At 44.1% G+C, this 25,180-nt stretch overlaps 2 protein-coding genes and 1 pseudogene across 4 annotated transcripts in view; 2 read left to right on the top strand and 1 right to left on the bottom strand.

Moving 5' to 3' along the window:
• The window catches only part of CZIB (CXXC motif containing zinc binding protein), a 7,885-nt gene extending 3,271 nt beyond the window's left edge, over positions 1-4,614 (top strand). For both annotated transcript variants that reach the window (XM_036349299.1, XM_036349298.1), the window contains 3 exons: positions 237-314; positions 1,087-1,152; positions 2,079-4,614. In XM_036349299.1, the coding sequence (XP_036205192.1) occupies positions 237-314; positions 1,087-1,152; positions 2,079-2,156 (222 nt within the window). In that variant the 3' untranslated portion in view covers positions 2,157-4,614. The remainder of the gene's footprint in view (positions 1-236; positions 315-1,086; positions 1,153-2,078) is intronic.
• Positions 3,582-25,180, bottom strand: CPT2 (carnitine palmitoyltransferase 2). 2 transcript variants are annotated; one of them, XM_036349297.1, is made up of 6 exons: positions 25,029-25,166; positions 12,444-12,524; positions 10,432-10,538; positions 8,678-8,714; positions 5,163-6,467; positions 3,582-4,215 (listed from the first exon to the last, which is right to left on the bottom strand). In XM_036349297.1, exons 2-6 carry the CDS (start codon positions 12,457-12,459, stop codon positions 3,884-3,886), a joined length of 1,797 nt encoding a protein of 598 aa, XP_036205190.1. In that variant the 5' UTR covers positions 12,460-12,524; positions 25,029-25,166; the 3' UTR covers positions 3,582-3,883. The 2 variants fall into 2 exon arrangements, with proteins under 2 accessions (XP_036205190.1, XP_036205189.1); XM_036349296.1 differs by lacking the exon at positions 8,678-8,714 and having other exon boundaries at positions 25,029-25,180.
• On the top strand, positions 9,122-9,241 carry LOC118677775 (annotated as a pseudogene).

The raw sequence follows: 25,180 nt of genomic DNA, 5'->3' as shown, positions 1-25,180 counted from the left end.
CCATCTAGGCAGGCTGACCCCAGAGTCCACACTCTTTGTCCTGCAGCATCCATGTCCAGGGTCTTGTGGGGAGCAGCTGGCTAAGGCAAGCTTCTACCAGAAGGGGGTGATTTGATCCCAAGTCCCATTCTGGGCTCACAGGGGCAGTAAGGACCTGCCTGGCAGGAAGGGTAGGGGCAATGGGGTTATCCTAAGGGCCCATTTGGGCCTGCCTCCTCAATATATTTCCTTTCTAGGTTGAAGACAATGAGAAGTTCAAGACGATAGTAGAGTTTGAGTGCCGGGGCCTAGAACCAGTTGATTTCCAGCCCCAGGTGTGTGTCTTCCTGGGAAACCTGTATCTTTGGGGAGGGCATATAGGAGGTAATAGCAGAACTTGGCTTCCTACAGAGACCGTGAACTAGGAATTCTCCTTTGTAAGAACTATTATTATTATTTAAGTGCTACTATATGTTGGGCACCATGCTGGTCAGTTTTACATGTGTATCTTATTTAACCCTCCCAGTCACCCTGTGCAGTTATCCGTACTGTTTTTCAGTCAAGGAAAGAATTTCAAAGTTTTGCAGCTTGCCCAGGGTGACACAGTTAGAAAGCAGGGGAGCTGTAATTTGAATGCAGGTCTGACTCCAGAGTCAGTGCTCATCCCACTTTACTGGAGCGGCATTTTCACCTCACAAGTCTGTGAGATAGGCAGAAGAGAGAATATTACCATCCCCGTTTCATAAATATGAAAACCAAGTTCCAGAGAGGGAAGCGACATGTCCAGCTGGCGGATGCTTAGCAAAAGGCTGCAGCTAAGTGTACTTGGGACCATTTGGGTGCTCTGAGCCTTTATAGCTTCAACTGTCTTTCAGACAGTCTGGTAGTGGAAGGGTTTACCCTGCAGCTCCTGCCTTCTGATCTAAGGCTGTAATTGGAGGAACCACTCTGGTCCCAGGCAGCTGCCAGGCCCTGGAAGCTCAGTAGTTATTCTAGAACAGCTGCCAACACTGCATCTCTGTGCTCCCTTCCCAACTGTTGTGAGAAAAGCCAGTTCGCTGGTCAGGCTCCTTCCCCTCAGACTCACTGCCTTCCTGTCCCTTGCAGGCTGGGTTTGCTGCTGAGGGTGTAGAATCGAGGACCATCTTCAGTGACATTAATCTGCAGGAGAAGGTACGGGACTTGGGGGCCTCGCAGGGTGCTGTAGGGCACGTGGTGGAAATTATCTTTTATGGTGAACAAGACTCATCAATGGAAAGATGACTGCACATCTCTGTGCGTTTTGTTGTTGGTTTTGGTGTATAAGATGGCCCCAAGGGTAACGCTGAAGTTCCACCAAGTGTTCCACTTGCATGAGGGCTGGGATGTGCCTGCTAGAGAAAGTATGTAATAGATAAGCTTTGTTCAGGCATGAGTTATAATGCTGTTGGCTGTGAGTTCAATTTTAATGAATCAACAATAGTATATTAAAAAGGTGTTTTTAAACAGAATCATACATGAAACAAGGTTATGTATTGATTGGTTGAAAACAGTGTTGTGATCAGATGTAAACTCCCATGAGTTTAACCCTGTGTTTTTCCTGGGAGCATTAGTTCATTATTCACTAAGTCAGCATTGTGGTGACTTTGTAGAACGTAACTACCACAAACAATGAGCCTTGACTGTATCACTGGACATAGTAATGCCTTGCAGATAAGGAAACCTTGTGTTCAGGCCTCGAAGGAAGGACAAAACTTCATTCAATTTGTACAGCACATAACAACAGTAACTAGAAGTTATTGAGCTTTAACGTGTATCCGGCACTATACTAAGTACTTTTACATGTGTTACCTCATTTGATTCTTTCAACATGAAGTGTATTGTCCCTTTTTTAAAAAAATAGAGAATAGCTCTGAGGATCAGAATGGTTAAGTGACTTGCCAAAATCACAAAGCTAGAAGAGCTGGAATTCAGGCCTGAACAGCCTGGCTCTGTTCTAGGTGATACGTGTTCATGAACGGCTGGGTCAGAGCCTGAACTGGGCCTTGTAAATTGCGGTTCCCCACTCCACACTGTCCTAGGCTGCCTCGTGAGGCTAACGCTGCCATTTTCCCCCACAGGACTGGACTGACTATGACGAAAAGGCCCAGGAGTCTGTGGGAATTTACGAGGTCACCCACCAGTTTGTGAAGTGCTGAGCCCTCTTCCTGCACACTTGCCTCTAAGAACTGAGAAGGGGCAACCAAGCAGCAGAGCCCACTGAAGCTGGTCCCTGCATCCCTTGTCTCCTGGCAGCTGTCCAAGCCCTCACAGTCTGCATGCTGGGCTGTCACAGCTTCCCAGGCCCCACCAATAAAGCCCGTTTGTGCTGTACTCATGCACTGAGGTAGTCAGGTAGCAGCCACTCCCCCCACAAAAAAGAATCCCTATTAGAGGTCTTATACTGTTTCCTGACACCTTCCCACAATATGGAATCTTACACCTGATGCTTTGCAAACTATGCAGGAGCACAGCTTCTAAGGGCTCTCTAGCTCATGAGGAGTGGGCACATCAACCCAGAAAACCAGAGGTGTCAAGGCCAATGGTATGCAATGCAGCTGAGCCTATAGCATGACACCATGAGCCAATAATCCTGAGCCAAAACACTGCATTGATTAGCGTGGCTCTTAAGTAAATGCAGGCATCTCTGTTAGCTGGTGTCACTTCATATTCTAGGGATAAAAGGGACTGTAGAGGTCAGCCATCCAGTCCTGGCAAGATTCTGCTCTCACATCCTGGCCAGGTGGTCATTAGGTCTCGGCTCACCTGCTGTGATGGGGCCTTCCCCCCCACACGGAAGTCAGTATGAAAGTTCTTATATTCAGTCAGCATCTATGCCCCGGGTAGCTCCTGGTCCTGTTTTGTCCCCGCTGTGGTCACCCTTCTGTGTGCTGTCCCCCAGGCAGCCCTGTGGAGGTATGAAGAGCCCCTACCCAGTGGACACAGCTGTTTAATGCAGTTAGGTCCACGAGGCATACTCATGCCTTCCCACCAGTGAGCCATTTGGAAAACTTGTTACAAGAGACCTTATTTATCCAGCGTTCTGCTGGAGCCAGGAATTCTTTGGAAGTGAAATATCCTCATTTTCTGAATGGCCCACTGGGGATGGGTCTGCCCACTCCCAGGCAGGTTGTGGGGCACCAGGAAGGGGGATCCTCCAATTTAAGGTAAAGGTGGCCGTATCCAAGAGGTGAGGAGGTGCCGACCTTGTCCCCTCCCCAGTCTGGCAGCTACTTGTTTCCTCTAGGTCGAATATTCCTGGCTCCCTCTGGGCCTCTTTTTTGCACCTGACAACAGCATTTCTTCAGCCCTCGCTCAGCCAGCAGGCCTTCTAGCCCCCTACCCACTAGGTCCAGTCCACTGCCCAGCCTGAGAGCAAGTGAGTGGAAGTAATGGGCCGGGTCAGCAGCCGTTCCAGTTCTCAGACTCTACCAGCCAGTGTGTTAAGTTCATAAAGACAAACACTAAGAGGATCAATAGCTTTTGTTTATACTTTAAATTGCTTTCTCATCTTTCAGGAGGTAAAAGAATCAAAAAAAAATCATTAATTAAAAGGGAAAAATAAAGTAGATTATGTCAGTAGATGCAACAATTAAATTTTATTTCTGCTTCAACAATAAATACACCTGAGTTATTTTTCCAAATCCTACCCTCCTGATCAAATGCCCTTAAAAATTGAAATCTCACATTATCTTTCATTGTGATCTAATTGCACTTGGAAATTACATGTTTAGTTTTAAAACCCTTACTTTAAAGCTCAGGCTTCACATTGGCCGCAGAGGTACCTCATGATTAGTTCCAATAGTCACAGAATAGCACCTATTGGCTACATAGGCCTCAATTTTCATGTAGATGAAGCAATGGAGGCTTTTAGCCCGCCCAGAAGCTAAGTTTTGATGGACTTGCCTTCCATGGCATCAAACATGTCTTCCAAGGCTTTCTGCACACATTGGAGAAACTCCCGGGCGTTGCGGCCTGTGTAGGAGGAGACGTTGCAGCCTATCCAGTTGTCATGAACGGCATACCCAACACCAAAGCCATCAGGGACCACCGGGGCAAAGCCACCAATGTTCACTGCTGGGCTGGTCAGTGTGCTGGTGGACAGGATGTTGTGGTTTATCTGCCCATATGCAGGGTCCAGATACAGCTCAGGCAGGGCAATCCCTTTGGCTGCTGTCAGGTACCGCAGTGCAAATAAGTGTCGGTCAAAACCCTGGCCTGTGAGAGACAAAACAAAAAACCAGAGTCAAAATCGCAGAACTGAAAGAACCTCAGTAAACCTTCCCACCATGTAGGAATCCCCTTCACAACATCCTTGAGAGTGGAAGAGGGTCGTCTACCTCTGCATGTACACCTCCAGCTCACTAGCCTCTAGAGCAGTTCATTCTAGAATGTTTTCTTAAGAAAAAACTCAACAGCTGAGTCAAAAATGAGCCTAAAATAAAAGTATGATTTTACAAAGTCTGAAACTAAGTCAATTTAGTCAAGAAAAGTACATGAGAGCTCTGGACTCAAAAACTAAGATAAAAGCCACAGTCCAAGTCAAGTGTCAAAGACAAAGTTCTCATCGCATCTTTACTGTTAATTTGCTATGTAAGCTTGGGCCAGCGGCCTCAGTTGCCTTCCTATAAAATGGGGAAGGATGAAACCAGAATGTCGTGGAGGTCCCTTTTAGTTCCAGGACTTTTTCTGCATGAGAGGATTGGATTATGTGATCCTCCAGGTCCTTTCCAGGTCTCAATTTTTGCCACAACGAGGCAAAGCAGACAGACACTTAGATTTGGGAAAAGCTAAGGTGACCTACTTACAGGGAGCCGACACACTACACCTGAAGTGAAGTAAGAGGGCCTGTGGGCTTAGAAATCCTAAATTGTCACACTGAGTCTAATGACTAATAAATAATAGAATCATGTGTCACAGCTGAAAGTGATCTTCATTGAGGATAACATTAGATGTATTTCCCCATCCCTGCTTAGGAGAACATTCTGATCCCTAGTGGCTCGCCTGGCTAGTCAGACTATTAGGGTAGAAAAAATAATCATGTGGTAGCTAGCAGATGGCTACAATCTAGTGAAGAGGTAGAAATCAGATGTGGGGCAGAATATTGTGGAGGCCTACCCCAGTGCGGAGGACAACAAGACCCGAGGGCATGCGCCCCGTCTCACCCATGGCCGCTTCTTTGGTCAGCTGCCCGTGGTATCTGGAGCACTCGGCCATCATCTGCTTAAGCTCTCCAGCACTGTGCTTGGAAGGTTCCCTGACAAAGGCCTCGGAGCACCTCTTTGTGAAGATGGAGGCAGGGCGGATGGTCTCCGTGCGGCCGTGCTTGAACGCTGCAGTGCTGCAGGACTCGTAGGTGGCCACCGTCTGCCCATATTGCCGCAGAAAGGCCATCTGGAAGGCCAGCTGAGCCACCGAGTCAGGGCTCAGCTTCTGCTTCTTCAAGAATTCTTTGCCTCCTCTCTGAAACTGGATGCAGTCAATGGTGAGGGTTTTCATGGTGGCATCAAACTTTTCCTTAGCAGCAATGATGCCAGTCTTTAAGGCATCGTTCAGCTTGAAGCTGAGCTTCTGCACAGCAGCAGAAGAGTCAGTGCTGGCCGGCTGGCTCTGTGGAGTGATGGCGGGGGCCTGAGTGCTGTCTTTAAACACCTCATTGAAAAACCTGAGCACTGCAACCCCATCGCCCCAAGCATGCTCAAAATGGACAGCGGCAGTGCCGTCCTTGGCTATAATGAGGTTAAAGGATTTATCGTACCAGCGGTTTGTGCCGTCACCGTGCAGCATGGTGTGGGACAAGTGGATAAGGTCCTTAATGGGGAAGTCATCTAGGCAGAGACAGAACACAGCGGAGTCCACTTTCCTCAGGGTCTCCTCGTTGCCAGCACTCACCAGCTTCTGCCTGAGCTCTGCCCAGATATCTCGGTTCTCACTGGGCAGATATGCCAGTGGAAACTCGGGGGCAGGGCTATTGTCTGAGAGAATGTACTTCAGATGAGCCTGGATTTCAGAGGCGCTCACAATGTTCCCATTTTGATCCAGGACATCAAAGACATAGAAATGTCCTTTTCTTAGGACCAGGAGGTGTCTGGCCTTGTCATCAGTGAAGAGTTCATCCCGCCTGGGTCTGGGTAAACGAGTTGAATTGAAAAGCCGAAAATACTGGGACATATCCAGTGGATATGCATTGACCAAGTAGGCACCATACCAAGACAGAGAGGAAGGCACAAAGCGTATGAGTTTCTTGAAGGTATCAGTGTCACTCTTGGCAGGGTTCAAGTGGAACACTTCTGGTTCCAAAAGGCCATCCCGGAGTGTCTTCAGAAACCGGATGGCAGAAACCGTCATGTTGGTCGCCCGGGTGAGCTGGTCATTATACTCAGACTTTGGGTCAGGGTTGAATGACATAAATGGATTAAAGTTCAAGACAATGGGGTCTCGAGCAGTTAAGTACATATCAAACCAGGGGCCTAAAACATAAAAATAAAAACATAAAAAGGTAATGCAGTCCCTAAAAATAAAACTTGAGAAAGAAAAAAAATAAGTCAAACATATGCAGAAGAAATGACATCACCTCCAGAGGGAGGAATTTCCAGATTATTTTTTTGTTCTGCAATAATTCATGTTGTATAAACAGGATCATACACTATTTGGTCTTTTACATCTGGCTTCTATTACTTACAATAATGTTCCTGAGGTTCATCAATGTTGTAACATGTGGCAGTTCTGCATTTCTTTTTATTACTGAATAATGTCCCATTATATAGATATAGCACATTTGTCATCAGTTGATGGACATTTGTGTTGTTTCCACTTTTTGGTTATTATGAATTCTCTTGGGGATATAAACTAGGAGTAGAATTGCTGGTCATGTGTTAAACCTTTTTTAAAAAAATATATTTTATTGATTTTTTACAGAGGAAGGGAGAAGGATAGAGAGTTAGAAACATCGATCAGCTGCCTCCCGCACAATCCCCACTGGGTATGTGCCCGCAACCAAGGTACATGCCCCTGACCAGAATCAAACCTGGGACCCTTGAGTCCGCAGGCCGACGCTTTATCCACTGAGCCAAACCAGTCAGGGCTGTGTTAAACCTTTTGAGGAACTGCTACAGTCTTTTCCAAAGTACCTGCACCATTACCACCAGCAGTATATGAGGGTTCCAATTTCTCCACATCCTTGGCAACATTTATTGTTTGTCTTTTTGATTGGAGCCAGTCTGGTGGGTAACCATTATCGTGATTTTGAGTTGCATTTCCCTAATGTCTATTAATTGCCTTTTCTTCCTCATTCTCTTTCCTTTCTTGATTCTTAAAGGAATAAAATACAATAACACCTCACTTGCATTCATACTGGAAGAGAATAGTTGTTAATTCCCATACCCTCTCCTTAAGTTTCCCTTGCTTTGTTTCTCTTCAGGGACAACATTCACATTTGACTATCTCCCTAATACGGGGGAAAGTCTTCACCATCATTCTGTGTACTGTGTTCATTTATGCATTTCCTCTTTTAGGAAATGCTCGAAAAGCAACTAGAAGTAACAATGAGTGTATGTGCCCACTCAAACTAGCTCTCTGCATTCCAATGGATGTTTTGCTTGTGAAAATTCCAAAAGCATTATTTTATCAAGAAATGTGTCTTCAAGGGAAACTCCTGCCAGTATTAGCAAGCATGGGTAAACTCTACTAACAAGGACCATTTTCCATTGGAAGAAATAATTTCCACATGTAAAGCACTGGGGAAAGGATTAATAAACACATATTTATCTCTTATTCATTTGTTGGTCCATTTATTCCATTTCATTCCTTGAGAATAAGTGTGGAGAATCAGGCCCTGGTCCAGGGATATAGAGAAGAACAGGACATGGACTTTGATTTAGAAGAACTATGGTGAAAGAGACAAACAGAATAAAAACATAATGCAATGCACTAAAATGGTAAGGGAAAAGACATACTGGGGGGTGAGGATATATTTGATGGGAAAAGACATGAATTTATGCCTCTTATCTCTTCAGTAAAATAATTTTAAAGAGACATAAACCAATAAGGCAAAGAAAATAAAAAAGAGCAAATATTAGAAGTTGATGCCCTAGCCAGTTTGGCTCAGTGGATAGAGTGTCAGCCTGCAGACTGAAGGGTCCCAGGTTCGATTCCAGTCAAGAGCACAGGCCTGGTTTGTGGGCTTCATCCCTAGTGGGGGGCAGGGTGTACAGGAGGCAGCCCATCAATGATTCTCTCTCATCATTGATGTTTCTATCTCTCTCTCTCTCTCCCTCTCTGAAATCATTAAAGGTATTTTTTAAAAAGATGAAAAGCATTTAGGCAACTAGTAATAACTAAAGCAGTGTCAAGAAAGCCAACACTAAGTTGAGAGCAGAGAAAGCCAAGAAACAATATTTACAAAGCAGAACCCCTACAGCAAGCATGTCAAACTCAAAGGCTAACACGGGCCAAGTAAACGAGGCATGCAGTCCCCGGACAGTGAGTTTGACATGCTTGCCCTAGAGGGCTCAGGAATTAGCAGCCTAGACATATCTGATTGAAAAACTATTTAATTAGACCCACACATAGGACGCCCAGATATTCTCTGGCAAAAGTTAAATTGTGGGATATAGATCTGTGGAGATCTCAAGCCTTTTCCTTTATCCCACTTCTACAACACTAGTGACCAGGAAAATACCTTTTGGCAGTTTTCTGGAAAAGCCTTCCCTGGGAGCCTAAAACACAAACACTAACATTAGGGACACTCAAGGAAATGATTTAGCCAGATCACATACGATGAAGCTGTGACAAGCCCCACCCCCACCCTCAGAGCTCCCAATAGCTTGTTAATATTTCATCCATATCCAAGACAACAGAGAAGGATAGAAAGCATCTGAAAAAAGAGGGCAAGACAAACAGGAGAAAAGCAACTTGGAAACAGACTATGAAGATGAAAACTTAAAAAAAAATTCCCAGATAAACTATTAAGCACATGGAAAGCTAAACATAAGAAAGTATAAAATAATTAACTTCAGAGAAAACAAAAAGTTTATCCGGGAAAGAAAATAAACAATCCCAATGTGCTACACAACTCACCTGACAATAGCAATTACATGATCCTAATAGTGTAAATACTAAGCTAAGTTTTGTGCAGTGGCAATATCGTAGCCAATGAGGTTTATCTGAGGCACAATTATTGCTATGCTGTGCACTATACTGTGAAAATGAGGGGAAAGGAAATGGGTGTGTACACTCTCATGTGTGGTAGGGATATAAGAGACTGATCAATTCTAATCTTCTATAGTGAGATGTCAATAGACAATGCCTAAATCAAAAGAAGTTAAATTGCGGTAATATATAATTTAGAGAATAACGATACATAGTTCAAAAGAATCAGAGAGCAGCTGAAAGTAAGAAGTGGGAAATTAGGGGTCAGGAAATCGCTGTTTTTCCTAATAAGCCGTGTAGAACTATTTGATTTTTTAAATTATGTGCATGTATATATAACCTTATAAAAAAATATAAACTAAATTAAACGAAGTGTTGTGAAACAGAGGTGGAAGCAACAAACTCTGAATGGAAAAAGGAGAAGGACAGAAAGGTTTCATACCAAAAAATCATCCTACCTGGTTCTTTCTTTTCTTTTTTCATTGAGCATATAACTGGCATAAAAGATTATACCAGTTTCAGGTGTACAATATAATAATTCTATATTTGTACATACTGTGATATTGCAAAATGATCACCACACTAGTCTAGTTAACACCCATCACCATACACGTTATACATTTATTTTCCTTATGATGAGAATTTTTAAGATCTACACTTTCAGCAACTTTATAATACAGTATTATTAACTACCATCATCATGGTGTACCTTACATCCCCATGACTTATTTACTTTATAACTGGAAGTTTGTACCTTTTGATCCCCTTCACCCACTTCAACCACTCCCTAACCCCTGCCTCTGACAATCACCGTACCTGAGTCTTAAAGGAAGAAATTTCCAGGTAACAAATGGCAGTGTATATAACATGGATAAAGGCACAGAAGAATGAAAGAATTAATGGGTTGAGGGAACAAGTTGTTTAGTTTTGTTGAAGCATGAAATGTGTCAGAGAGAATAGTAAGAGAAAAGGCTGGACTGTGAAGGATCTAGAATGATACATGTAGGGACTTAATCCTGCATGCATCCTTTTCAGACAGACCAATGATTAGGTTCTGTCTTGATCCCATCTATACAGGAAGCAAGCGGTTGCTCTTAAGCACAAATTCAGTCAACATCTTAGTGGAGGAAGAACTCAGCCTTAATCCTCAGGAGGAGAGGATGACACATTATTTCACTGCTGTCCCACGAAAAATATTTTTGAGACCAAAACAGGAGAGAGCTGCCTTACTTTCAATTATGGAGGGCTCTGGGAAAAATCACACCCACAGCCCAGACTCCCTACCTGAAATGTAGCTCGTATGTTTATTCTGCTTGTCCTGAGCAACCAGCTGATTGTGCAACTCTTTTCCAATCCCATTTGCAAAATTCTTGCAAAATTCTTCTGTTTTCCTGAAATGTTTGAGAAAAGATAGAATCAAATAATGGCAGAAAATACGTGATTTTTAGATTCATGGCCCAAAACTCATACACAGAGCTTTGAGTCCCCAATAGTATATCCCTAGAACCTAGGACTGAGATCAGAACAAGAATAAATCTAAAATGAATAAGTCTAGGAGATGTTTTTCAAATAACTGACTGGGAAGATCAATCAACATCTCATAAAACTATCTGTAATCTAGGAGGCAGTTTTGCATGGAGAAAAGGATATAAGCTTTGGGGTATAAAAGAGCTAAGTTTGAATTGTAGCTCTGTCGCTTTCAAACTGTGTGACCTTAAACAAGTTACTTGATCTGACTTTCAGTTTCTTCATGTGTAAAATAGAGATAATATACCAACTTATAATATTAAAACATATTTATAAAGTTAAGGATTTAGGATAGTTTGAAATATAATATTTAGTAACTAATAACTATTAAATTATTACCATCTCTAGAGAAGCTTCAAGTGACTAATAAGGAATACTTAAAAGTAGAGGACTAGATTATGACCAGTTCATCTATGTTTTTCCATCACTGTCCAGTGAAGGATTTTGTGATTTTAATGACAATACCCATTATCTGCACGAAAAATTCCCATCATGGATAAAGAGTACTACAGTAGGATGTTAGAGCTAATGCAACCCACTTTTTGGCAATAGCCAGTATTATTTTCCGATTCTATACTGTATTAGTTTCCTAGGAAACTATACAAAGTAGCACAAATTGGATAGCTTAGAACAATAGGAATTTATTTTCTCACTAGAGGTCCAATGTACAAAATTTGTGCAAAGGGCTTGGCCCTCACAGCCGCAGCGGCTTGCCTCAGCCCTTGCAGCCCCAGCTTAGTCCAGAAGGTCGTTTAACTGTCCGGTCTAATTACATATTATGCTTTTATTATTATAGATAGGTCTGGAGGCTAGAAGTACAAAATCAAGGTATTAACAGGACCGTATTCCCTCAGAAGACTCTAGGGAAGAATGTATTCCATGCCTTCCTCTTGGTTTCTGGTGTCACCAGCTACCCTCGGCATTCCTTGGTTTGTTGGCACACTCCAATCTCTGCCTCCATCATCACATGGCTGTCTCTGTGTCTCCTCTTCTTATGAGAATATCAGTCTCCTTGGATTAAGGACCCACCCTACTCCAGTATGATCTCATCTTTTTTTTTTTAATCCTCACTCTAGGACAGCGGTCGCCAACCTTTCGGACCTCACAGACCACCGGTTGGTGACCGCTGCTCTAGGATATGTTATTATTGGTTTTAGAGAGAGAGGAAGAAAGAGGGAGGAAGAGGGAGAGATATATTGATGTGAGAGAGAAACATTGACTGGCTGCCTCCCATATGCGCTGAGACCATGGATTGAACCCACAACCTGTGTATGTGCCGGAAATCAAACCCACAACCTTTCCGTGCACAGGACAATGTTCCAACCCAGTCACACTGAACAGGACTGATCTCATCTTAATTACAACTGTAACATGCTTACTTCTAATTAACGTCATAGTATACTGAGGTTCCAAAGAGAGCATGGATTTTGGGGTCACACTATCCAATCCAGTACACATGCTCACCAAGCAAACTTCTGGTCTGCCATATGCTCTCCTCAATGTACCTCCCTACCAGGAGCACATGCCTTCTGCAAATGACCAGCACCAGCTGGCCTCCCAGGTACTCCTTCCAAGATGCAGTACAAACTTCTCATTCTGGCTTATAAACCATCATCTGTTGAGTCTGGTGAGAGAGACTTGGTCAGCCCTTCATCAGGTTCCCGGAGACCCAATCAAATCACAGATACTTCCTGAAGCACAGTCTACCATTATTTGTCAGCTTCTCTTGAACCACCCAACCATGGTCATTCAGGGTTCTCAGCATTTACCTGTACTGCCCATCATCCAAGAGAGGCTTCTGTGCACTGAGGTATCTTCTAATGGTGTCTTCAAGTTTGGGAACAGGCAGCCTGAGGAGAAAGCAAGGTCCATGTAGGTAACAATATGTGAAACAGGTTATTAGCTTCACAATCCAAACTAATAACTGGATAACTACCTTCCAAAAAAACCAATGATGGGAAGCCACAGACAAATCAGAACTGATGGATTTACAGTGATAACTATATTTTAAGTAAAATAAATTTTAATGTATTAATGATGAATTTTATAAGCTAAATTGGTAAATATACTAGTAGATTCAAAATGGGGAAGCAGACGCTGCCCCAAACCTTCCAGTTTCCTAGTTACAACTACAATACCTGTCCTATACCTGTATTGGAACTGATTTGAATTCTACTCTTAGTTTGAACTGAATTTTTCTCCCCCAAGATTAAAAAAAAAAAGTTCTATTTTTAAATGTGCTTGTGTATTGTACAACAGAGATTCCTACAAAAGTGAAACACAGGTCTGTCCAAGGGCCAGCCATATGGGGTCGACGATCAAGCCCTGCCCAGCCACCAGGAGTCCTGTGAGGAAGAGCCAGACCTTCCAGTGAGCTATTTATTCATCATTCTCTACCAGTAGATTTCCAGTGACGGCTATGGTGATGAAGTTACTGGTCCATATTGAAATTAAAACGCATGGACAGTATGGTGAGGTGTACTTTCTTTTTCATGTCAATAATTTTATTGAAAAATATATCCCCTGGTACCAAAACTTAATTTGTTAGGTTATCTCTGCCAACTCAAATTAACAATGATATATTCAAATTATCTAAATATAGTGGCCGTTTAGGAAAACTGGAAAGTTATCCATAAAATGTAGCTTGAACCATCAGAAGTGAAATGATGGCCATCTAGAAAGCAGGAAGCAGGCCCTTACCAGATACTTAATCTGCCAGTACTTTGATCTGGGACTTCCTAACCTCCAAAACCTTTAGGAATAAATCTCTATTGTTTATGTCACCCAGTCTATAACCACCCAAACGGACTATGAGAGGGAGCCTTCAAAATGACACTTCAGTCACAGTCTGACTGTTATTGTTGGGATAGCTTACATTAGAAATACCCACCTGAGATATGTCAACCTCATTAATTATCTATTTACATAAAGAGCCAGGGTCCCTAAGGACTAAAGGCTCGACCAAGTGGTCGGGGACTGGCGAGCCGGCTGAACTCTGTGAGGTTCCTGGTGGCCGAGGGTGCAGAATGGGAGTGTGAGCGTGTGGGTGTGTGCATGAGCATGGACCCGAGCGAGCGACAAACACTCACACGCGCACCCACAGGGACCTCGGCCGTGCCCCCCCGCGACTCCCTGGACTTCACCCTCCAGCCGGGATCCTCCTGACCCCGCCTCCCGTAGGTTCAGGCGGGAGTCAATCTGGGGAAACTTTCTCAGACTTGCTTGGTGCTGGGACTGGATTCATCCAAGCGCACAGCAGACTCCACAGAGGTTCCTGGTGGCCAAGGGTGCAGAGCGGGAGTGAAGGCCTGTGGCTGTGTGCATGAGCGTTGGACCCTAGCGACACACACTGACACGCCCGCACCCACACAGGGCCCTCGACCGCGCCACCCGTGGTTCCCTGGACTTCAGCCTCCAGCCTAGATCTTCCAGGCCCTGCACCTCCAGGTCGCTCAAGTTCAGCAAGAGTTTTTGATTTGCCCAAGGCGCATTGAACAGTTTTCTCTTAACCCGTTTGTAGGAGTGTAATCTGATTTAAAACCATTGGACTAAACAAACAGAAGCACTTTCTAGAAAGTCAATTTAGAAATGTGGGTCAAAATTCAAGTGAATTAGCTTTGGGCCAGGAGTTCCATGTCCGTGAATGTGTCCTAAGTAAACAGTCAAATAAGCAATTATGTTTACTGTAGTTGTTGATGCCAGGGGAAACCGTAAACAACCTGCCCCACAATAAAGGGTTAGTGAAGTAAACCACAGTAATGTCAAACAGTCAGGAATAACACTGTAGCCATTAAAAATTATGTCTGTACATCCAATTCGTTGACATGAAAAGAAGGCCATACATAGCCAAATATTAAGTGGAGGGCAGGGGAAGCTCAGAAGAGGGCATGTATATTTATATGTATGTATATTTTATATGTCAGGGAAATAACAGTTTTAAAAATAGTGATTCTTCCTGAGTGCTGCAATTGTGTTAGCAAATTGTGTTTCAGGTGTGACAGGTGTCCTTTGGTGTCCCATACACAAAGACATCCTTGCCTGTGGGACAGCCTGAACCTTTGCCGCACCTGCCCCTCTCTGCTGTGGCAACGGCCCAATCAGACATTCCCTTTTATTGGGCTGGTTTCCTTTTCTCCTTTGCCCAAACCACGCCTTTCCAACAAAAGAATATTAACCAAGCAATCCTAACAAGTTTTCAAGCCTACCAGGTTGTATTTCAAATATTTTATTTTTCTGCAACTTGACCATTTTTTATTCCCTTAAAATATTCTGGAGTATTTTAAATACATATAGAAAAGTAGAGAATAATATGACAAATACTTATCTATACTAATAAAAGGGTAATATGCTAATTAGACCGGACATCTTCTGGACATCCTTCCAGAAAATGCCACAGTGGTGGGGGCCAAGGCAGAGGCTGTTAGGGGCGACCAGGCCTGCAGGGGAGGGCAGTTGGGGCGACCAGGCCTGCAGGGGAGGGCAGTTAGGGGTGACCAGGCAGGCAGATAGGTGAGCGGTTAGGAGCCAGCAGTCCCAGATTATTAGAGGGATGTCTGACTGCCGGTTTAGGCCCAATCCCATAGTGAGACATCCCCTGAGGGGTCCCGGAATGGAGAGGGTTCAGGCTGGGCTGAGGGACCCGCCCCCCCCCGCCATGCACGAATTTCATGCACCAGGACTCTAGTCTATATATATATAAAGGGCTAATATGCAAAGTGTCCCCTCAGGAGTTCGACCAGAGACCGGGAGTTTGATCGCTCGCTATGATGTGTGCTGACCACCAGGGGGCGGCACAGAATGAAGGAAGGCCCTGATTGGCCCTAATCACCAGCCAGGCCTAGAGACCCTACCCGTGCATGAATTTCGTACACTGGGCCTCTAGTCTTACATAACAAAATGGTAGCTTAAAACCTTACTATAAATAAGATGCACTGTGGTTCTTCAGTTTATTTTCAATGCATGCTTATCCAAAAAAAAAAAAAATGGTGTAAAAAGTAAATCTGAATTATTTATAGCCATTATGAACTTAGGCTGAACTGAATAACCATTCATGACACTTTACAGCTGTAGATCCCCTTACATTGGTAAACTTACACAGAAAATCCCAAATACTAGCTCAACTACCTCATAAGTACAAACTTACCCAAGACTTTTCTCAAAACTTTGTTTTGACACAGAAGGAACATTAATGAAAATTTACCTTCTTTTTAACAAAATTCTAAATTAGAGGCAATGGCAGTTTTGTAAAAACAGTGCTTATTAAAAATTCTGGAGTGTTAATTCTAGCCTGAACTTACTTTAGTAGGGAAGTTTTCAGAGTGGTGACTTATATCTTAGTTAATACAACAGAAACTGAACTTTCTCAATGGAATTACATTGAGGCAATACAGATTCTGTATAACAATTTTTATCATAGACACAAAAACCACCTGTTTTCTATTAAAAAACAAACAAACATTAAAGATAACATAACCAATATTCCAAATTTACCAGGTCTATATTTTTGCCTTATATAAAATGCCTTAATCGTAAATGCCAAATAGCAATCAGTCCACATCAATGGATTATCTAATATTTTGCAGATGATGGCTATGGTTATGAAGTTACTAGTTCACAGTGAAATGAAAAAAACAAGAACAGAACAGTGAGCTTTTAACAAAGCTAAATTTTCTTAATTTAGAAGTCTTCCCTTAAGGCTGAGACTGTTACTTTATTTTTTGGATATGGGATGAGAGTCATTAAAGGTCCTTTCTTTTAAGAAATAACGTCGAGCCCAGCCAGAGTGGCTAGGTGGTTGAGCGTCGACCTATAAACCAGAAGGTCATGGTTTGATTCACGATCAGGGTATATGCCTGGATTGCAGACTCGATCCCAGGTGTGAGGTGTCCAGGAGACAGCCGATCAATGATTCTCTCTCATCGATCTCTCCCCCCACCACCACCTTCCTCTCTGAAATCAATTAAAAAATATTTTTAAATAACATTGATAACTATTTCTCCCCATAATTTTAATGACCTGTTAAGCCTAAAAGTATAAGAACTACTGACAGTAGAACGAGAATGAAATTTAGACTCAGACCTAGCCTTGAGTCCCAGCTCAGTCACTTAATTTCTAGTTACATGGTTATAGGTGGCAAATTACTCGATGTTTCCCACACTCCATTTCTGATCTATGAATTGGAGAGAAGAATTGCCTTAAGGACATCTGAAATCCTACTGTCAAGTTCCAAACTCTCCCCCCCACCCCGCCCCCAGCACAAGTTTATCACTAGCATGACTAGAATATGGAAAGGTTACGTTCACAGCCCTTGGAATCTCACAGATCGTGTTTTGCAGCCTGTATTCTGTCACTTATTATCCATACGCTCCTGGACAAATTTCTTTGCTCTCTGGTCCTCCTTTCTCCACTTATTTAGTAATAGCCCACTGGACTATTGTGAGAATTAAATTAAATTATATATATGAACTTGGGAGGGTATCTGACATATAATAAGCACTGTCTATTTAGAGACATCCAGATACTTATTCATAGCTATAAATAGCTAATTCAATCTCCTTTCCATTCCCTCCTAGTTTCCTGCTTCCCTACTTCAATACCTTCCACCTTAGGCACAAAGCCTATCTGCTATTATTTTCTCCCATCTGCTCAGCAACATCCAGTTTGGCCCCATGTAACTATTATTCTTTACTAGCCACTTCCACTATACCTTTAACCCCCATTATGTTCTGAAAACTATATTCTATAATTAAATCCTATAATTGCTTTGCCTCCTTCCTCACCTCTCTTAAAAATCTAACTACAGTCAGCCCTCTGTATCTGCAGCTTCCACAACCAATGGCAGAGTGAAAATATTGGGGAAAAAGGTAATGAATGTTGTAGACATGTACTCTGTAGTTAGGCCTATGATGGTTGTGCAACTGTACTAAACCTGTACAGACTTTTTTCCTTGTTATTATTTCCTAAACCAGGTATGGGGAACAACTGGCCCGCAAAATCATTTGCATCTGGGTCTCGCGTGATTTCGACACTGGGCCTCTAGTCATGTTATAAATACCTAAATGGCCTTGGCAGGAAAAAGGTTCCCCACTCCTGCCCTAAATGATACAATGTAACAACTACTTATATATCACAGTTTATGACGTATTATAAGTAATCTAGAAGTGATTTAAAGTATACAGGAGGATGTGTACAAATTATATGCAAGTACTATGCCATTTAATATAAAGGACTTGTGCATCCTTGGATTTTGGTATTTAAGAGGAGTCCTGGAACCAATCCCCCTGTGGCTACCGAGACAGCTATATTCTGAAAATACTTTCAAATTTCTCTCCAAAGAAAGCCACTCCCCAACTTCTAGGAAGGACTAGCACCCTCCTTACCCACACCACCTGCCATCAACATTAAACAAGTTTCTTTCCTCTCCAAGTCAATTGTACAACCTTATCCGCATCCTCATCTGTTACTCACTGCAAGTGGTGGTGGGTTTGGGGGTGAAGCCCTAATTTGTAGCATTTATCAATTTCTATAAATCTCTCTCCAAGCCAATTTCAAACTTCCGACATACTGTCACTGAAGGGGGAGCTGGGAAGAAATGCAGAGTTGGCTCTCATGATTATGGTAGCGTACAGGGAGAGGAGTTCACCACTCATCAGCAGTCCTCTGAAACCTCTTCTCTGACCTCCACTGGCACTCAGGTCAGCACAGAATAGGTACTTAATAAATGTATGTCAAATGAATTCGCTGATTACTCCTTCCTCTAACCCTCTGCCCATCCCAGGACCCTGTATTGTTCTCTATCGCATTTAGTGGCATTTATGTATTTATGTTTCTTCTCCCCATCAAACTGCAGGCTGTGACATCCTTAAAGAATGTAGAAGATGGAGTTAGAAATTCTCTCCTCCCACCCTGTTCGTTTTGACACCATCTTCTTCTGAATCACTTTTATGTCCTCTTGCCCTGAAAGTGCACATTTTCTCAAGACTGGGTTCTCTTCCCTCCTCTGACTAATCACTTTAAATATCAGCGATTTTCAACGGGTGTACTACAACCATTTTTAAAACATACAATATCTGACTATTTAGTAAGGGACACTGACCTCTTTTCCCTTAGATTGTCAAATAAAAAAATGACAACAGCCGGGCTGGAGTGGCTCAGTGGTTGAGCATCAGCCTATGAACCAGGAGATCAGGGTTCAATTTCCAGTCAGGGCACATGCCCAGGTTTCGGGCTGGTTCCCCAGTGTGGGGCATGCAGGAGACAGCCGATCAATGATTCTCTCTCATCATTTATGTTTCTCTCCCCCTCTCCCTTCATCTCTGAAATAAAAATATTTTTAATGATAATACCCAATACAATAGCTGTCTGGTGTGAATGAAAAAGAATTACAGCTATTTTTCTGTCAGATATATTTTTGTTTGTTGTGCCACAGAACTTTAGTAATTAGCTTATGTGTGCCATGAGATGAAAAAGGTTGAAAATCGCTGCTTTATATGATAACTTTTATTCCAGATATAATGGGCAGATTCTCTAGAATTCCAAGATAATGCCAGAGTTACCAACGTGTGGAGGATAACAGGTAAAAACAGTAATGTTCTGGCCCCAAAGGCATGCCCTTCAGATAGACAGTCTTAACATCTAGGATGAGTTTATCCCAAGTTTATATTGTGTAAAAACACAAAAGGCTATTTAGCTGTGTTCTGAAGGAAGAATTTTTATCTACTGAGTACTTACTATGTGCCAGACTTTTTTACTAAGTGCTTTATATCAGGATATTTAATTCTAACAATCCTGACACAAGGATAATATTATCAATCCCAATTTTTAGGTTAGATGACTTGCACACAGCCATGCAGTTAGAAAGAAGTGAAGCTGGAATAAAAATCAGATCTGATTCCTGTCTCATGACCTTAAAATGCCGCACCATAAAATGCGGCTTTCCACTTATACTTTACATGTGAATTATCTGTTTACCTGTCAAATCTCTCCCACTATATGGTAAGCTCCTCACTATGACTGATCAGTCTCCAAATCCACATAAATGTTTATCAAATTAATAATGTGAATGAGTAGGTCAGACTGATCCACGCTTTGTCTCCTCAGAACTTCCAGTTTATATTATGAAATTAACTGTTCAGTACATATCAACATAGCCCTTTAAAAATAACACCTAACTGAGCACTGTATATGCCTGGTTTTCTCTAATTCTGAGATGGCAGCCAAGCACCCCCTCTCTGGAGAATGTAGGGTTGCTATTCATCACGTGGCATCTTATGAGCTGCACATCAGCAATGCTTGTTTATCTATAGCCTGTTATTGCACTGAAGGCCCAGAAGAACCTCGTTTTGCCACATTCTTTGAAAACCAAGCTAAGGTGAAGAGGGAATATGAAAAGCAATTCCTAAGATCTCTAAGAGAATGTGAGTGAAATCGGCCTTCTGGTGATTGAGGCCTGAGACAGATAACTGGGGAAGCGGCATACAAGCTCTAGAGCCGGCTCTGGAACTGGAGAGCTAGTTAACCAAGCTCCTTCGAGACGTGAAGGCCACAGCTTCTGCCAATGACGACACTAATGTCTTATGCTTCATGGGAAAATACCTGGAGGAACAGAAGAGTAACACAAACTACCTGCAACGCCAGCATGTATATCACAGGAATAGACAAGCAGGCCCAGGAGGAGGAAGACCCATTGGAAAAGCCTGCTGACGTGTCAGGTGAATAGACCCAACATCTGGAGGCAACAAAGCAAGTCTTCCCATTGTACGAGGCCCCAAAATCAGCTCCTTAAGAATCTTGAGAGAACCAAGATGGCGGCATAGGTTAACGCCGGAGTTTGCTGCCTTGAACAACTACTTCAAAAGTGAAACTAAAAGACAGAACGGACATCACCCCGAACCACAGGAACGCTGGCTGAGTGGAAGTCCTACAACTAGAAGGAAAGAGAAACGCATACGGACACTCAGAGGAGGCGCAGTGCTGAAGTCAAATTCTGAGGTGCGGAGTGCACGGAGCGGGCTGGCGGCGGAGGGCATGGCTGGCGTTTTCAATCGGGAGGGAGTCGCAGACTCTGAGCTCCAGATACAGGCGAGTCTTTAGGGTCCCAGACTCAAACGGGAGAAGCGGGACTGTCTGGCTTTGGTCAGAGCGAGTGCAGCTTTCTCTCCGAGCTTTGCTGCGGGTGCTGGGACTCAGAGAGGCAGAGCCCCTGGGGACAGGACTGAGAGCCGCCATAACTGCTCTCTCCGGCCCACCCTGTTGATCCTGTGCGACCCGCCCCGCCCAAGCCCTGCACAGAGGCTTTTGCCGGATAGCCTCAGACAAACGCAGATTAGCACCTCCCTAGAGGACAGAAGTTCTCTCACTGCTGTGACACAGCTGATTCTCATAGCCACTTGGCCTGGAGGTCAAACCCTCCCTGGTATTAGCTACAACAATCAAGGTTTATAGGACTGCGCACAAAGACCACTAGGGGGTGCACCAAGGAAGCATAACAAAATGCGGAGACAAAGAAACAGGACAAAATTGTCAATGGAAGATATAGAGTTCAGAACCACACTTTTAAGGTCTCTCAAGAACTGTTTAGAAGCCGCCGATAAACTTAATGAGATCTACAAGAAAACTAATGAGACCCTCGATGTTATATTGGGGAACCAACTAGAAATTAAGCATACACGGACTGAAATAACGAATATTATACAGACTCCCGACAGCAGACCAGAGGAGCGCAAGAATCAAGTCAATGATTTGAAATGCGAGGAAGCAAAAAACACCCAACCGGAAAAGCAAAATGAAAAAAGAATCCAAAAATGCGAGGATAGTGTAAGGAGCCTCTGGGACAGCTTCAAGCGTACCAACATCCGAATTATAGGGGTGCCAGAAGATGAGAGAGAGCAAGATATTGAAAACCTATTTGAAGAAATAATGACAGAAAACTTCCCCCACCTGGTGAAAGAAATGGACTTACAGGTCCAAGAAGCACGGAGAACCCCAAACAAAAGGAATCCAAAGAGGACCACACCAAGACACATCATAATTAAAATGCCAAGAGCAAAAGATAAAGAGAGAATCTTAAAAACAGCAAGAGAAAGAAACTCAGTTACCTACAAGGGAATACCCATACGACTGTCAGCTGATTTCTCAACAGAAACTTTGCAGGCCAGAAGGGAGTGGCAAGAAATATTCAAAGTGATGAATACCAAGAACCTACAACCAAGATTACTTTATCCAGCAAACCTATCATTCAGAATTGAAGGTCAGATAAAGAGCTTCACAGATAAGGAAAAGCTAAAGGAGTTCATCACCACCAAACCAGGATTATATGAAATGCTGAAAGGTATCCTTTAAGAAGAGGAAGAGGAAGAAAAAGGTAAAGATACAAATTATCAACAACAAATATGCATCTATCAACAAGTGAATCTAAGAATCAAGTGAATAAATAATCTGATGAACAGAATGAACTGGTGATTATAATAGAATCAGGGACATAGAAAGGGAATGGACTCACTATTCTTGGGGGGGAAAGGGGTGTGGGAGATGCGGGAAGAGACTGGACAAAAATCGTGCACCTATGGATGAGGACAGTGGGTGGGGAGTGAGGGCGGAGGGTGGGGCAGGAACTGGGAGGAGGGGAGTTACGGGGGGGAAAAAAGAGGAACATATGTAATAATCTGAACAATAAAGATTTAATTAAAAAAAAAAAAAGAAAAAAAAAAGAATCTTAATCGTCTCCATTTGTCAGAAGACTGCTTTCCTTCATTGGTGTGTGTACAAATAAATCTGTTTTTGCATTATAAAAAAATTAAAATAATAATACCTAACATAATTGGACACCTAAAAATAATTAAAATGGTGAATTTTATATTATGTATATCCTACCACACTAAAAAAAAGAGCAAAAAAAACCCAATAACATCTAAAAAAACAAGCAAATGATAGTGCAAGGGTGAGTCCACAGCCACTTGGTCAATAGGCAGCAGTGATATCACAGGGATAAGAGGGAGGGAGATCCAGTTGGACCACTTAATACAAAGGGACCCCCCTTGCCAACTAATTGGGACAGGTCCCTATTTTAGGCATCTTACCTCGCAGTGGCCCAGTGAAATGTGTGGCCCATTCCTCCCTTACAGGGAAGAGCTGTGGCTCAGAGAAGGTAACGGAATTGCCTTACGTTACAGAGTGTGAGATCCAGACCCTGAAACCAAGTTCTACCAGACTTCAAAGTGTGACATCAAAATGAGTGCCAAAGATAACACATTTTACCAGTCTAGGACTCAGAGAAAAAAGGAAGCTTATTTTATCTAAACTCCGCTTTACAGCTGAGGCAATGAAGGCCTGGGGAGAGTTCTTGTGTTAAGTTACACGTGGGTGATGGCTCAGTGCTACTGTTTGTAGCTTCAAATTCCTACAGATTTTTGTATTGTGGGTTGGAGAAAATGATCCTGAATATTCTCCCCAGCTTTCTAATGCTAAAACAGACAATCCCTCTGACTCTGGGAAGTCAAGGATCCGTCTGCAGCCGGGCTTGGCAAATGCAGGCAGGTTCTGCCATGCCTCACCTTTCCCCCACTTACAGGCTCAGCTCACAGGCTGCCCAGGAGGAGGTGTGTCCCAGGCCTATCCCACAGGCACAGAGTCGCTTCTTCCTCTCCCCCTACTTCCGGCCAAATTTAAAGGATGGGATGGGGGCTAGATAATCTCGTCTTAATTTGTTTAGATGTCCGAACTCTGTAATTTCCCAAGAACCGCCTTGATTTTCCTGAGAGGGTGGGGGTGGGCAGCGTTGACAATGGGCTCAGGGGTTCCTGGGTGTGAACAAACACAGTAGTTGGGGGTGATGCCTGCCATGCAATCTTTGTTCTATTCGTGTGGTGGGGAACACCGGCCTCCAGCCCCTGGACAGGAGAGTCCTGATGGCAGTTTGGAGAGAGAACCATCTTTGATACAAATTTGGAATGCGGCACAGGAACTAACTGGTGAATAGAGAAGGTTAAATCTGATTTCAGAGGGAGAAGGAATTGGGGCAATTTCTCATATTGGGGAAGGAGATCTGGCAGCTCAGATGAAGGCTGGGAAGGTGGGAAAACTGGAGACTGAATGGAAGAAAATACTGAGTGAGGGAAAGGGAAAGATTTATTGGACTGTTTTCTTTCTTTTTTGTTATTTATAAGAAAAGGTTTACTTAAAAAGTGACCGAGGCAAAAGGGCCCTTCTGGTTTAGGTGAGAGAAGGGTAAAGGTGGGGAGCCTGGAGGAGAAGGGGGCGGGAAGGCAAGGCAAGCTCCGGGAGGAGGGGCGCAGGGGCTGTGTTTCTAGGGGCGTGGCTCTGGGTGGAAGGTTCAGGCAGTTTCGGTGAGAGGAATAGAGAGGGTTTAGATCAGTGGTTCTCAACCTTCCTCATGCCCCGACCCTTTAATACGGTTCCTCATGCTGTGGTGACCCCCAACCATAAAACTACTTTTGTTGCTACTTCATAACTGTAATTTTGCTACTGTTATGAATCGTAATGTAAATATCTGATATGCAGGATGTATTTTCATTGTTACAAATTGAACATAATGAAAGCATAGTGATTAATCACAAAAACAATATGTAATTATATATGTGTTTTCCGATGATCTTAGGCGGCCCCCAAAGGGGTCGCGACCCACCGGTTGAGAACCGCTGGTTTAGATGGCCTCCGGCTCTAGTCTGAGTGAGACCCGGGGGGTTCTGGGGTGGTGCCTAGAGCCCCTTGCGGGTGGGCGGAAGGTGCTGGGGGTGGTGTGGTCAGGAGGGTATTTGAGGGGGAGAGTGGAGGGCGATTTGATGGGGCGAAAGGTGTTCCGGGGAAGACGGCCTGGCATGCTGAGGACTCGGGGGAGTGAGATGGACACTCGGGTGGCGGGGGGGGGGGGGGGGGGGGGGGGGGGGGGGGGGCTGGGGGCGCTAAAAGGGCAGAGTGCTGCTGGCAAGGGAGGGGGCTCAGGGTCCTGAGCAACGGCGAGGAAGAAGGTGGGGTGTGGGGAGAAACTGGAGGAGGGGAACCCTCAGGTATTCCACATTCCGGGCAGGCATGGGGGGCAGTCGTGAAAGCACGTCGGGGAGCACCTTGGCTACTTTTCGGGGGGAAATGTGAGGAGCTCTTCGGGTTTCTGGCTGGAAGCTGAGTTGCTGGGAAGAGTTCGAGAAGGTTCAGCTGGAGACTCGGGGAGCAATGGGACGTCCTCAGAATCTGAGCGTTCTGCGGTTCCGGTGCCAAGAGATTCTGACAGTGACGGGATTTCCGGGGGCGGGGAGGGCGTCCCAGGTGGGAGTGGGGCCGGGAGTGCCTGGGGAAGACGGGGCCGACCCTGGCGGGCGGCGGGCGGCGGCCGGGCTCACCTGGGCAGGCTGTCCTGGAAGTGCATGGTGGGCACAATGCTGCGGTGCAGGTACTGGCCGGGCCCGGAGCCGGCGCTCAGGGGCCGCCGGGGGGCTCCCGGGCCGACGGCAGGGGCCCGGGGCCAAGCGCGCAGCAGCAGGCGGGCCACCAT

This window comes from Myotis myotis, unplaced genomic scaffold (genome assembly GCF_014108235.1).
Source record: "Myotis myotis isolate mMyoMyo1 unplaced genomic scaffold, mMyoMyo1.p scaffold_m19_p_2, whole genome shotgun sequence".
In the NCBI taxonomy this organism is placed as follows: domain Eukaryota; kingdom Metazoa; phylum Chordata; class Mammalia; order Chiroptera; family Vespertilionidae; genus Myotis; species Myotis myotis.
This window is presented reverse-complemented; position numbering and strand designations above follow the sequence as displayed.

Excerpts from the sequence above, each read along its gene's own strand:
- CPT2 (XM_036349296.1), bottom strand. The coding sequence starts at position 25,180 with ATGGTGGCCCGCCTGCTGCTGCGCGCTTGGCCCCGGGCCCCTGCCGTC. Across the intron at positions 10,539-12,443 it reads TTGGATGATGGGCAGTACAG|GAAAACAGAAGAATTTTGCA; the intron begins GTAAATGCTGAG and ends CAAACATTTCAG. Across the intron at positions 4,216-5,162 it reads GACCAAAGAAGCGGCCATGG|GCCAGGGTTTTGACCGACAC; the intron begins GTGAGACGGGGC and ends TGTCTCTCACAG.